This window comes from Protobothrops mucrosquamatus, unplaced genomic scaffold, assembly GCF_001527695.2.
Source record: "Protobothrops mucrosquamatus isolate PMUCROS unplaced genomic scaffold, P.Mucros_1.0 scaffold_253, whole genome shotgun sequence".
Classification (NCBI taxonomy): domain Eukaryota; kingdom Metazoa; phylum Chordata; class Lepidosauria; order Squamata; family Viperidae; genus Protobothrops; species Protobothrops mucrosquamatus.
In genome coordinates this window covers 1,300,819-1,316,331 of record NW_015386329.1, presented here as the reverse complement: position 1 = coordinate 1,316,331, position 15,513 = coordinate 1,300,819, and the positions used below count along the sequence as shown (strand labels likewise).

The window sequence follows — 15,513 nt, the reverse complement described above, 5'->3', positions numbered from 1 at the left end:
TCAGAAACTGGCAAAAAAGTCACAAACTGCAGTTACATGATTGTGGGATGCTGCAACGAGTTGTAAATGCGAGCCAGTTGCTAAGCAACCAAAATGAGATCATGTGACTGCGAATGGGCTGGCCTAAAATTTTACCACAAGTGGAAATCCTTTACAGATCTTTCTGAGGCTGTCCTAATTTCTAATTTCTGGCCCTAATCGAGGATTACCTGTACTCTGGATCCTGAATGAAGCAAGGATGTACACTAGATCAGTGTTTCTCAACCTTGGCAGTTTTAAGAAATATGGACTTCAACTCCCAGAATTCCCCAGCCAGCATACCATAGCTGGTTGGGGAATTCTGGGAGTTGAAGTCTGGATTTCTTAAACTTGCCAGAATTGAGAAACACTGCACTAGATGACCTGTCTGGTTCCTTTTAACTTCCCTGCTTCTAGGACAGGGGTTGGCAACCTTGGCTCTTTTATGACTCGTGGACTTCAACTCCCAGAATTCCTGAGCCAGCTTGGCTGGCTCAGGAATTCTGGGAGTTGAAGTCCACGAGTCATAAAAGAGCCAAGGTTGCCTACCCCTGTTCTAGGACATCAGAATAATAAAATAACAAGTTGAAAGATACCTTAGAGGTCTTCTAGTGTCTAACCCCCTGCTCAAGAAGGAGACCCTATTCCATCAATATATTGGAAGATTTCAAACCTGTTAATATGACTTTACTCTGTAAACTGCTTGAAGATAAGGTGGTGATTATCAGAAGTCACTATGGATTTATCACAAACAAATCTCGCCCGAGTAATCTTATCTCACTTTCTGATGAACTTCCTGAAGAGACTGTGGGAATGTTGTAGACAATTAGACAATGTATCTTTGATTTCAGCAAAGCATTTGACAAAAATCTCATGAGATGCTGATTAGCAATCTAGCTAGGCAGCAGAAGGATAGCAAGACAATTAAGGGGATGCTTGGAAACCTTATTCAAAGAGTTCTCATAAATGATTTCTAATCAAATGGGAAAAACATATCCAGAAGTAAGTTATTACACTAAGGAGATATTAGTATAAGACAGGGTTCCTCAGCTTTGGCAGTTTTAAGAGATGTGGACTTCAACTCCCAGAATTCCCAAACCATGCCAATGGATAGCAATGGACAGCATGTTGGTTGAGAATCCTGGGAGTTGAAGTGCACACCTCTTAAAGACGCCAAAGTTGAGAAACACTGGTGTAAGTTATTAGAGCCATGGTGACGCAGTGGTTAGAATGCAATATTGTAGGCTCTGCCCACTGCCAGGAGTTCGATCCTGACCGGCTCAAGGTTGACTCAGCCTTCTATCCTTCCGAGGTTGGTAGAATGAGGACCCAGATTGTTGGGGGCAATATGCTGACTCTGTAAACTGCTTAGAAAGGGCTGTGAGGAGGTATATGAGTCTAAGTGTTACTGCTAAATTCTATTGCTAAGGAAATGGTCCCAGAAATCAGCCTTGTCCTGTAGCTTCCTTCCAGGCTAGGAAATGGGTTGACTGGGAACATATATGGCAGTGGTTCTCAACCTTTTTAATGCCACAACCCCCAACCGGTCGTAAGTCGAGGACTAAACCGGTCGTAAGTCGAGGACTAAACCGGTCGTAAGTCGAGGACTACCCAACCAGTCGTAAGTTGAGGACTTTCCCTGCCCGGGAGCGCCGCGCATGCATGGTTCCGCCCCCTGCGCCGGTCGAGGCGTAGCTGGCAAGCGGCAGAGACGAAGCAGGCCGACCACCAGCTGGCCCAGCTCAAGGGAGGTAAGGCACCCGCCGGAAAAGGGGAAAAAAATGGCGGACAGCCTTGCTTGGCGACCCCCATGAAATGGTTGATCGACCCCAAATGGGGTCACGACCCATAGGTTGAGAACCGCTGATATATGGGAAGAGTCAGACTCATCTTCCCTGCAGAGTTTGGGCTGATGGTCACTGCTACATCAATCCACTTTCCTGCCATCCTTGAGTGGAAAGGACATAGCCAGAAAATGTGCTATCCCCATAATCTACTCTTCTGGTATCCTTGCAATGAAGATGGGCAGTGTTTCCTTCCCATTAATTGCTTTTCTTAACGCAAAACAGTGCAGAATTGGGGTTCAAGACTCCATTGTTATTACAGGTAGCCCTCATCTTACGGCCGCAACTGAGCCCAAAGGAGGCCGTGAGGGTCTGGATGGGGAGGAACAGACTCAGGCTCAACCCTTCCAAGACCGAGTGGCTGTGGCTACCGGCGCCTCGGCATAGTCAGCTGGTTCCATCGCTGACTATAGGGGGCGAAACTTTGGCCCCCTTGGATAGGGTGCGCAATCTGGGTGTCCTCCTGGACTCGCGGCTGACACTGGATGACCAGTTGGCGGCCGTGACCAGGGGGTCGTTTTATCAGGTTCGCCTGATTTACCAGTTGCGGCCTTTTCTGGACCGGGATGCCTTACGCACAGTCACTCATGCTCTGGTCACCTCCCGCCTGGACTACTGTAACGCTCTCTACATGGGGCTTCCCTTGAGGAGCACCCGGAGGCTCCAGCTAGTCCAAAATGCGGCCGCGCGGGCGGTGTTGGGAGGGACTCGTCGNGGCCTAGGATAATTTTTAAGAGGGGTTTTTTAGAGGGTTTTTAATTACTTTTTAATTAGACAATTTAAATATTTCATTTTAATTAATTTTAACTTGTGATTGTTAGTGGTGTTTTTAATTGATTGTCAGCCGCCCTGAGTCCGCAAGGAGAAGGGCGGGATATAAATTCAAATAATAAATAAATAAATAAATAAATATTTGGGAAGTACCAAACTAATGTTTTGCATACCTAGAAAACCAATGATATCAAAAATTGAGGAGATACTTCAAATATTTACACATTTATTTCTAATCTTCCTCACCCTGGAAATATCCATTTTATGACCTTTTCTTATGGATACAAAAGGCTACTAAAGCTATATTCAAATTTGCTAAGGATAAGAATAATAATTACAGCAGCAACATATTCAAAGGTGACAAACAATTTATTGTATGGTACACTATTGTGCATCAAAGGCACATTGGCATTACAAGCAATCCAGTTCAAATATCTGAGACCCATCTTGTGTGATCTCCCATCCCCAATGCCCTGCACCCCAACCAGATTCCTCTAGTTGGAATCTTGCGGTATCTTGTAACAGATCCAAAAATGATTCCAATGTCTGAAATATTTGCTTAAACAGGTATTTGAGGCCATGTTCCTAGTTTAGCTCAACCTGGCTAATAAATTCTAATCTTGAAGAAACAAATAGTTCCAGAAAACATAAATGAAAAATATCATAGCAATAGCACTTAGATTTATATACCGCTTTGTAGTGCTTTACAGCCCTTTCTAAGCAGTTTACAGTCAGAAAATTGCTCCCAAGAATCTGGGTCCTCATTTTACCGACCTCAGAAGGATGGAGTCTGAGTCAACTTTGCGCCAGTCAGGATCCAACTGGTGGCAGTCATCAGAGTTAGCCTGCAATACTGCATTCTAACCACTGCACCACCACGGCTCTTATGCTTCATAATTTACATGTTGTATGCTAATAGTGGCTTTGGCATAACATTTAAAAAAGAGGAACCTTTGCTAAATGGGAGACCAAAACAATAATGATAAAATCAGCAATATACTGTACATCCATAACAGATTTGATTATGTGCCATCAAGTTGTTTTGACTCCTAGCAACTACAGTATATAGATAGGTTTTCTTTATCTATCCAAACCTATTCTTTTAGGTTTTCCAACACTGCACTCATTGCCACTATAACTTCTACTTTTCCCAGCATTAGAGTCTTCTCTAGAGACTCAGGTCTTCCATAATGTGTCTGATAGAGGATAGGTCATTTTGCCTTGAGTGGGAACACTGGATTGATTTGTTCAATATCCATTTGTTATCCATAATAGAAGGTTAACAAAAATTAAGCAGGAATGGCTTCCTTATATTATACCTTACACAGCAATGTAGATTTAGGCATTTTTAATATGTTTTAGGGGGAAAATTGAGACTAGTAAAAAGTAATAGATAGGACTTAAATAGAAATACCAATAATCTTCTATGTTTAATTATTTTGAACAGTAATGGAAACAAATGAAAAGGAAGGGAAGAATGTGTCACTAGAAATTTTTTAAGGATTTTGTTTTACTTATATTCAGTAGTGGTTTGTTTTTGTTTTATTCTACTGTCACTATCTAACATAGACCTTTTTCTTTTGTGTTTCATTATTCTAATAATAAAAATATCTTAAATACTTATATAGCTGCAAATTCGGCCTTCTTCAATTTTAATCCATAGTGTACATTCAGGGTTTAGAGAAAGCCAATGCCAAAATTAAGCAGAGTATTGGGCTTAAATTTATAAAGCAATACAATTAGATCATTTCAGCTTAATAAAGCCCTTATCATGATGCCATATGTTATTCCCCAAAATCTTTAGAACATTTTCTCAGTTGCATCTGGAAGGGGATTTACTTTGGCAAGATTTGACACCCTATCCTCAAAAGTGACAATAACAAGAATGCCTCCAAGTATGCTGAGCGTGTGTCAGAGAGAGCCACCCCCCCCCCATATTGCATCTGGTTCCTAATGATAATATCCCCAAATATTAGGGTTAGGCCAGCCCCCTATCAGAAATTTACTGAATCAGCATACATTAATTAAAAAAATGGTAAAAAGAATCTCAGACAGATGGTTATCTGGCCTGTTCTTGAGCACATCCATCACCTCTGGACTACTACTGGTCACACTGTTGAACTGCTCTTAATGCTAAGATTGTCTTTTTCCCTAACACATAGTTGAAATCTGACTTCCAGTAATTTACATTATTTCATGTCTTGTTCTTTGGGGTGGGGGGGAAACCAGGTTGCCACCTTCTTCTATGTGATAGCATCAGATATGTGAATAATAGTACCCTTGGTTTTTCTCTTATCAAAGCTAAACATTTTCAGCTCCTTCAGTGTGTCTTTGTAGGAATTTGTTTCTAGTCTTATTTTATCTTTGATGCCCTTCTGTTAACCTCTTATATTTTCTGTGAATTCTTTTCAAATTATGTGCTAAAAAGAGGGCACAATGCTTGAATGGAATAATTACTTCCTCTGATTTGGAAACCTGCTGATGCAACCAAAAACAATGTATTTGTTTATAGCCAGATCATACTGACTTATATTCAATTAGTAATCAATGCCTATAGTACTCAAATTTCTTTTTCACGAAGATTGTTACCCAGTCAAATATTCAGCATTTTATACCGAAACATTGATAAGAATTCTTGGGTATGATTTTCAAATAAGTTATCAGTCCATTTAATTGTCAGGCCATGTAATTCACATCTAATTAGCTTGCTAATTAGGTTGGCATGGGATGTCTTATCAAATATTTTGCTGAAATGAGAAAGTGTACAATATTTCTGAAATGTACTAAGGAAGACATCCAATCAGAACATGAGATAAGGTTTGTCTGGCAATATTTGTTCGTTAGAAATTTATGCTGCTTTTTGATTATCACCAAATTGTTTTCACAATACTTACAAATGATGAAATCATTTATAATATTCCTGGGTTTCAATTACATATTGATTACAGTAATCTGTATCTGAAAATTCACCCATTTCCCCTTGTGTTCATAGGGAGGTTTATCCTTCTCCAATTATGGTCACCTATTTTCCAAGATATAAGCATTCAGCCAAATCATAAGCAACCTATTTAGCCCCGAAAAAGCAATTTATCTGGCCCAAGTGACTTCACTTATTAAAAACAATAATCTCTGACTATGTTTTCTATGAGTTTCAAGCTGCAGTCTTGTACCTTCCTGGGGTTCACAGTTATTTATTGGACTACATGCTGTCTTTTGAAGACTGAATCCAAACAGAAGTTAAGTAAGTAGTCTAATCCTTCTGGTTCCTCTTCTTGTACCTTTTTTTGTTTAGTCAGACATTCTCTACCTCAACCCCCCCCCCCCAAATATGTTTAAGAGTTCTGGTCAGCTAGATCAGCATGTGATTGCACTTGCAAATAGCTCACTTGTTTTGGGATAATTTTATTTTCAGTGCTAAAGCTGGGTCACACAGCTAATTAGTAACTCCCTAGAGTGCCATGTAAAGCCTAAACATCTCAAGATATAACAGAAAGGCACATTGGTCAGATGTTGGTGGGCATGTCCATCTCATGTCAAATTATGGCTCTGGAGACTGCATTTTAAAAATGGTTCCATGCCTTTCAATGCAATCTACACTGTCAACACAGAATTACTATGTTTGCTACAGATGTAATTTGCAACAATGAGCTTACAAGGGTTCCAAAGGGCAGAACATTTCTTCAGATAAACTAATGCCCTATTCTATGTGTCTTCTTCATTCTCAGCATTGAAGTACTTGCTACTATTTCTAAGTGATGAGGAGAAAGCAGCCCTATTAGTTTGTGTCTTCAAAATTGAAACTAGGTGGTAGCTTTAATAAAGTATTCTAGTATTACAAAGAGAGAGAGAATGACAATTTCATTGTTGGAAAGCTAACATTGATACCTGTTATTTGTACAAGATATTTATCCTTTAAAAGTTGTCATTTGTCTTAAAGCCCATCTGTTAAATAAGCAGAACATAGCAGCTGTTCACAAGTTCTAAATAAGATACCATGTAGAAGTATATGTGTGTATGGTAACTGATTATTTCAGACATCTGCCAATTTGGTCCTACATACAATCAGTTCCATTTAGCTTCCATGCCTTTAATGGTATCAATTTCCAAATGAGTCAAAAATATTGACCATTTGTTTAGAACATATCTAGATGAGAGGCTTTGTGGCATTGCTGTGTTGATACAGCATGTGGCAGATAACCTATATTGCAGCTGCTCACAATATCAGTAATAAATATGGTAACAAATGTGGGGAAGGGAAACTGATAACCTCCAGATATTATTAAACTACCATTTCCAGGAGTCCTGAATCACAACCCATGATCACAGATGCTTAGATACATAGTTGGGCAATTTCTAGAGTGGCACAGATTCTTCACCACTGATAAAAAATATTTACATATAGGATAAACAACTGACAGTTGTCAAATTACAACCTGTCAGCATTGTGATTGAGGAATCAGATGCTTTAGCACAAAAGGAGAACACCTGATATTTATGCTTATTTATTCTGCTCCCTTTTGTTTTATTTTGTAGATCAAAACAGATCAGTCCATTGATATTATTTCCAAGATCTGCAAACTACTGGTCAACAGAATCCAGCTATTCTCTCATAATCTGTTTGTTTCTCCCTTACCAGTCAAGTTCTTCAGCCCAAGCTGCCTCAGTCCAAAACCCCCGTCTTTTTTGTAATTGAGGAAGATGGCCAATGCAGAGCGATCTTCATACAGTTTTGTTCCACGAATGATCCGCAGATTTTCCAAAGGAAGGTATTCAAATTGATTCAGAGCTACCAAGACATAGCCAGTCACTTCTCTGATAGACTGCAAAAAACAAAAAGAGATTTGATTATATACTAAAGTATTCCCAACTCACTCATCAATTTCTAATTTACAAAGTTTCTCAAACAATATACACAAATCACTTATTTATTTTCATTTAAAAGTGGATGAAATTTATAAAAGCCCAGCTATCACAAGCAACTCATAAAGTCAGCATTCACTTCATACTTAAAAGCAAGGAATAAATACAACTTCAGAAAAGGCTGTGACTCACATTGTCTCCTGTGTACAGTACTTCAGATGATGGGAGGACACAAAGCAACCCTCCAAATCAAAGGTAGAAATATGTTTTTAATAAATAATTTTGTATTGCTCACATAATTATACACGACATTATTTGGCACTTTGGTATCACTTCAAGGAACAACTGCAGAATAATATCAAGTACAGACACAACATGCATAAATAATGCACCTAGCATTCATGTGCATCCATATTTTCAGATCTTTATTCCAAAATAAAAGGTAAGACATTTTTGCTTAAGGCACAATTAAACTCTGCTCAATTCTTCACTATTAACTCTATGCCCCAAAATTTGCTTCCAAAGATGGTAAACAATTTATAGAGTGGGGGCTATAAAATATTTTTTGTAAAATCTCCTTCCCATGAATGAAACTGTTTGATCATACTCTAATAGAATCTTGTCACAATGTGTGGTCTGACATACTTATTTCTTGGGGTAGAGAGGGAAAAATATCTTACACAAATTCATTATTGGTATGGTGCAGCAAGCAGGAGTTTTCCTCTGTTCACAGAAATAGTTTATGGAGGCCTACTTGTGTCCAGAAGCCCCTTTGCAGGAGTCAAGGACACCAACCTTTGTTGTGTGGCAGTCTCCTTCAATGAGGTGAATCTACTCACATCAGAACCAGGCCTAGTGCCTGATCACAAGGCTGATGAATCTGGGGCAGATGTATTAGTAGGCTACGAAGGATAATGTGGAACCCATCTTGGCACAAGAAAGTTCTACCCAGGAAACTTCTGGCTCAAAACCCAGGCAGTAAGAGCTATGGGTATGCTAATGCATCCATAATGCATTCCTAGATTCTTTCAACTAATAGCAGTGGTGGGAGACTGGTAGATTCCAGCATAGTGCCAAACATTCTTGGAGCACCCAGATGTACACCCATTCACTTCAATTGCAGATAAAAAAAGTGTTCAATTTGAGAAAACAACTAGGATGATAACAAGATATCTTGTCTTAATACCAGGAAGTAAAGAGATCAATGCTCTACTTTCTCTCTCTCACACACATGCATACATCGGGGTATTGCTTTTGGGAAAGGAGCAAGAAAGAGTTTTCCCAGAAGAAATGCTTCAACTTCTTTGTCCTGTAACCCAGAGCTCCAACACAATTTGCAATTGGTAGATGTTGCATCAGGAGAACAACCTTTTTCCTACTGCCATGACAGGTTGATACACTACACACTTCATTTGCAGTGAGAGACACATTCTCCTGCTGGCCAAATGTGCCAGAAATGCTGCTACTGTGCTTTCATGCACCTGCCTGCTCCACAAAGAAAATCCGATAGATATAGACTATACAGATATAGGAAGGCCATTCCGCTGTCCTTCCCTGCACACTATTGCTGGATGCAGAGTGAGAAAAGATGGGCTGTCAGCAAATGCATCTGGCTGGTGGGCAAGCAAAGAGTTGAAGGTGCCTCTGCTGTTAGGAAGGTAGATATGATAAATATTGTGACCACTCTTAGTAGTTCCAACAATGATCAAACTTCAGGTGTGCAAGCCTAATTTGGCTGTTGCCAGTATACATTCTCTTTACCTGGACAAACCAATAATAACTTGTACAGGTAGAGTGGGAATGAGTGTAATTGTCCCCTTAAATTTGGTCACAATAAGCCAGGAGGGTGCAACCTATAGTATGAGAACCTCATTCAAGGGGATAGGGCTTCCAATGATTTGATTGGTTAAATCATATTTTAAATACTATTGCTGCCAAACATCATTAGAAGAGAGGCATTACTCTTCCATCTTGAGAATTTCAAGAACTAGAACATGCAATTAGAACAACAGAGATCTTGCTATAATTGTATGTATTATACTTTTCCTCTTTAAGGAAAGCTTTGGAATACAATTCTGAAATGCTTTCTGGGGAATAAATATAATTGGACACTGGGAGTATTATTTCTGAGTAAATAGATATTGGATTTGCTCTTGGGTTTTTTATGTTATTTTAATCATATTACATACAATCTGTTATTTTCAATTTACACTCCTGGATTTACCTTATTTTTACACAATATACGTGTGCTGGGCAGAATGGTTGATCCTGACAGAATTACAAAGATGCTATATGGAAGGCAAGTAAAGTCTACCTGCCATGTCATAATGCATCCCATTCTGTTTTGCTAACTTTCTTTATTATTTCTACTTTCACATTACATGGGTAGTCTATGTACAAATCTTTTGTAACCATTGATCAGCTTTATAATATTTCAGAAATACACTACAGTTCATTGACAGTATATTAAAATTCACTGCCATTAAATAATAATTCAGTAGTAAAAAAAGGGGACCATAAACAGGAAGACATTTCTAAGAAGTAACAAGTAAACACTTGGTGGAAGAAAGATGATTTCACTGACTTCCTAATAAGATTAACATAGCTGAAAGTGGTATTATCTGTAAATGTGTGATTAATATGAACACGTATGAAGTGGGATCTACACATTACTTTTTGCTGGTTTGGAATGCTAGTGAACATCCTAGAGATACATATTTGGATATATACATTTAAATATCAAAGATAAGCAAATTCTGATTGCTGCCAAAGACCTGTTTTGCTCTAATAGCTCTTCCTCATGTACTACTAATCCACAGCATGAAGATGTCTCATTAATTCTATATGTTAGGTTTTCATGATATCACCTTCATCTCATTCCTTGTCCATTGCAAAGGCAGCATGCACTGAAAGTGATAATTTCAGATTAAAAATATAATTCTTCTTCCCAGCTAAAGTGTTGCTGACAAAGTATGAACAAGGATCTATACCAGGAGCATATGATGTGCTGTGCTGTGATGCAATGAGAGACTACCTTCTGCCCAGCAAAGGTTTTGTTGTATGAACACGTGTTGTATGAAAAAGTGTAGACTATCCAAAATTGCTGCAGGCAGCTCCCTGCCCCTCCTAGACTCTAGCCACACTACTAAGACCACACTTGGAATATTGCATCCAGGTTTTATATCATGATTTTGATCACCATGATATAAAAAAGATGTTGAGACTCTGGAAAGAGTGCAGAGAAGACCAACAGAGATGATTAGGGGGCTAAGGTGACATAATAGCAGTATTCCAATATTTGAGGGGCTCCCACAAAGAACAAGGAGTCAACTATTCTCCAAAGCACCTGAAGGCAGGACAAGAAGCAATGTATGGAAACTAATCAAGGAGAGAAGCAACCTAGAACTAAGGAGAAATTTCCTGGCAGTAACAACTAGTGGAACGGCTTGCCTTCGGAAGTTGTGGGTACTCCATCACTGGAATCTTCTAAGAAGAGATTGGACAACCATTTGTCTGAAACGGTATAGGTTCTCGTACTTGAGCAGGGGGTTGGACTAGAAGACCTCCAAGGTCCCTTCCAACTCTGATGTTCTATTATTCTGTTACTGCAGCCCATTTTCCTTTTGAGAACTAAGAGCTCAGCACATTGCTTTAATGGACAGAATGCATCTCTTCTCCCAGGAAGGGGGACTTTAACTAAGGTGGCCTTTAACCAGGGTGGGCAGTAAAGCAGGCCTTTTCGGGTAAAAGACTTCCCCAGGGCATGGGTCTTCAGCTTTACTGCTGCAATTGCTCATTCAGGGGAAGGGTGGGTAGGTTTGGCACACATGCACAAGCCCATGGATCAGCTAGCTTGGACTCAAGTTCTCCCAGATTATTTTTTTTATTTTAATAAACTAAAGGCAACTATTGGTGGCTGCATCTTCCTTCCCCACAGAGTTTCCATTTCCCCCTGCTAGGTGAAAAAACCCACTATTGATCATCTTCTTAATGTTGGGTGAGTGGAGCTTAAGAATCAGAGACTTTGCATTCTTCCTTCTCCAGAAGCTATTACAGCCCTGTTGACAGTTTAACAACTATACTGAAAACAAAATAAATGCTCTTATTAGATTGCCTACTGTTGGGCTACAAAACAGTCTCCCCCCTGCTGCTTCTCCATTCCTGTCTTTAAAAGAGGGGTCTCGTTTAGACTGGTCTAACATTGCTTGACATTGGTGGTGAATTTATGTTAATAAAAAAGGCTGCATCAGATCTGAGATTGTGTGAAAGAGACCAATGGATAAGCAGAAACAAAAACAGCCATAGAGGAACAGCACCCATCACTTTAATACAGGATCAGCTAAAACCAAAGTTAGGTGGCCTCAGCTGTGCACTGAGGAGGCAACAAGGGCCAAGTACCCAGAATGATTAAGCAGGGCATTGCCAAGCTGTTAGAGTCAATGTGTAGATGAGCCCTTACTTTACCCCAAAACAGTCACCAGTCTTCAGAGTCCTCATTTCTGACATCCACTGCAGATGTCAAAGCTTTTGGAATGGAGCATCTCTGATCCCCCACCCTCCTTAACTAGCCAGTGAAGGAAAGGAATGAACTGCTTTTGAGAGAAGCAACTACTCTGTATTTCCAGCCTGTGGTTAGCATAGCCTAGTAGTTCTTGAGGTTGCCATGCCAGGCTAATCCCCGGCTAGAAGAGAAAAGAAGCTCTCACAGGATCCTATTATAGAATGCAAGAACCACAGTCCTGTTCAATAGGTTCTTCCCTAATTATTTTTGCAACAGGGCTCTTCCACCTAGCTGCCCTAAAGTGATGCATCCAGTGAAGGATCTGCCAGGAAACTAGGTTAGCTGACTCCACTGACCTGTCTTGGCAATGAGCAGAAGGGAAAATATGATTAGGCTTTCAAGATTCAGTTACTTTAGCCTTTATCAATAAAGCACAGTTCCATCATTTTTTAATATTTTCATTAGTTTTTTTTACAATACAGTAGAAGTATAGAAATGAAAAGAAAAAGAAAAAAGATAGGAAATATCTTCCTTCCCATCAGTCATCAAAGAAGAATTGTCAGTCATAGAAACTCCAAGGTAGGAGAATTCAGGTCAGAAGTGCAGGAGGAAGCAAAGAAAGCATCAAATAATCACCATGTCAAGTGTGTGTATATGTGCATGTATTGAATTTAGAGAGCTGCCCAACTCCATAGGACTTTGGACAGTGTACTGTACAGCATTAAAAGTAGTAGAAACCAAAATAATAAAAAAGAACAGAACATTGTCTCAAATCTGATGTGACATTAGAGTCCCATTGGAGGAGTCACCACATGAATCATCAGGATCCTGACTCACATGTAATCCAGGATGCATGCAACAACTATATATGCACAAGAGCTTTCTTCCACATACCTTCTGAATGAGTCAGTGGGGGATAGAGATTAGACAACAGCTAAAAGATTATCATGGGCATCATTTTTTTTGTGGGGGGGGAGAGAAAAAACTCAAACATGTAATACATCCTTTCCAATCCCTCCATAGTTGACAACTTTGCCTCCTACTAGGGAAATGTCATAGCTTCTGATAGTCAGCAACTCCATGACTTGCCATGGTCATGCAAAGGAGGCATGATTAGGCAGGCAGATATAAGGCTCCAGATGCAATTCAAGAATGGCAAATGATACCTGTGTGGATCAGTATCAGGTTATACTTTCCCGTTGTAAGTCACCCAGAGTCACTGTATCAGTGAGGTAGGCGGCAGAGAAATTTAATAAATAAGCAAACGTTCCTTTGGTAGGTTGGTGATAGTAACAACGAATAGAATAGAATAGAATAGAATAGAATAGAATAGAATAGAATAGAATAGAATAGAATAGAATAGAATAGAACCTTGGAGATCTTCTAGTCCAGCCCTGATTTTTTTTAGGGAGGGGTCACATATCTAGAAGCATTTTTCAAAATCACTTGCAATTGCCAGAAATGCCATTTCTCTATGAAATTCATTTCCATCTTATTTTTTTCCCTCTGCTATTGCCTAAGCCATTTCGAAGAAAGGTCTTATCTGATGTGAGAAACTGGAGCATTGATTTCCTGGTGTCCTTTAGCTTCCTTTAGTACGTTTGGTTTTGCTCTCCTTACATTTCTCACTGCCTGATTAGTTTTTATTTATAACCAAACACTGAGAGTGAAAGGGAAGAAAAGCTTTGTGCATGCAGCTTCCTACTGTCTTTGAGATCAATGTCCTTCGTAATGTGATTCTTTATCCTTTTTCTTGTTCCATGTGCACAAAAAGAGACTATGGAACTTTTAGTTGTAGAGAGAACACGTCACACAGGGAAGCCTAAATCTTTCTCACTCAAATAATAGGCTTTAGAATTAACTCCCTAGATTCATTCTGTTCAAATGAAGTGCTGCTTCTGAATCAGATGACCTCACAATGGAGCCCCCTTTCCATCTAATCTTCCAGCAAACTTATTATTTTTGTTCCTTGAAAATAGGGCTTCTGTCTGAAGTAGGGCCCCTGGTTGTCTGGGTTCCTTGGCTCTCTGGGCTTGGTATGGTGTATACTTTTTAGCCCCCTTTTAGCCTCAATCTGTGAAATGTGTGCCTAAGACGACATGAAAGAAAAATGAATGCTAGAGAACATCCCATAAATTATTGGCAGAGGAGATTTTGGAATAAGGAGTTTTCTGGTTTTCAGAACAACTTCAGCCACTGTAAAACAAAAACATCCCCATCTGTTCTTTTTCAGGTATTGCTTAACTGCCACAAGTGAATCCAAGAGGGACTATTTACAAACTTGGAAAAAAATCAATAGAAAGATTAACCCAGAGGAATGACAAAACAATTCTTGCTATGCAAACCATGGCATGCCTCAGTATTAATAAGCTCTGTGCACACTAATCCTGGAGCATAATGGATGCTAAAAACTGCACTAAATTCTTGGGAGGATTGTTGAAATATTATAAGCATCCACTTAATGTATATGAATATCAAAGTTAGTTAGCAGATCAAAGTGGAATTTATTCACTGAATTAGGTTTATCAGAATGCTAGACTTACACTAAAACCTCTGTATCTCTAGAAGTAATAAACAATAAACATGGATCTATTCTTCCTGATGTAACAAATATGCCTTCTCTCACACACACACACATACTCTCTCTCTCTCACACACACACACACACATGCAATGCAATGCAATGCACACAACACATGGACAGACACACTTGTCTCAGTAATTATGAAAGTTATGGCAACTTCAGACTAGTCTCAAAATATGCAAGAGACAACAATGAAATTGAAAAAAAATTAAGCTTTATTCAAAGAACTGATACTCCAATCATAAAAATCTGAGAATGGAACATTCCAAAGAATGCATAATATCTGACATTATTCTCCAAGCTAACACCATGTGATGTTAATGTATCAGTTTTAGTAGATGAAATAAATAAATTTACTTTTGCTCTCAGTGGTTTTGGTTCAGGTGGAAAAAAGAATCATAGAATTATATGGCTAGAAGGGCCTTTGGAAGTCTTCTAGTCCAACCCCCTATCCAAGGGGTATCATCCCAGACAAATGAACGTCCAATCTTTTCTTGAAAACCTCAGGCGTTTTAGAGACTAAGTCCCTCATGTACCAAAAGACAGATATCATGTCACCCCTAATTCTTCTCTCCGTTAGACTAGACATACCTACTCCCCTTAACTGTTTCTCATATGAATTATCATGCAGACCTTTATCATCTTAGTTGCTCTTCTCTGTACTCTTTCTAGGATCTCAGCATCTTTTTTGTATTCTGGTGACCAGAACTGGATGCAGTACTCCAAATGTAGCCTCATTTATTTATTTATTTATTTTATTTATTGAATTTATATCCCGCCCTTCTCCTTGCGGACTCAGGGCGGCTGACAATCAGTTAAAAAATACATCAATAACAATTACAAAATTAAAATTAGTTAAAAAGAAATATTTAAATGTTGTCTAATTAAAATATGATTAAAAACCCCTCTAAAAATTGCCCTAGGCCAGTCCCGCT

The 15,513-nt window shown here is 39.1% G+C and overlaps 1 protein-coding gene across 1 annotated transcript in view; it reads right to left on the bottom strand.

Moving 5' to 3' along the window:
• Positions 1 to 15,513, bottom strand: part of ERBB4 (erb-b2 receptor tyrosine kinase 4) — a 593,387-nt gene that overhangs the window by 436,991 nt on the left and 140,883 nt on the right. Inside the window, exon 7 of the mRNA XM_015831035.1 lies at positions 7,267 to 7,453. Within this exon, the coding sequence (XP_015686521.1) occupies positions 7,267 to 7,453 (187 nt within the window). The remainder of the gene's footprint in view (positions 1 to 7,266; positions 7,454 to 15,513) is intronic.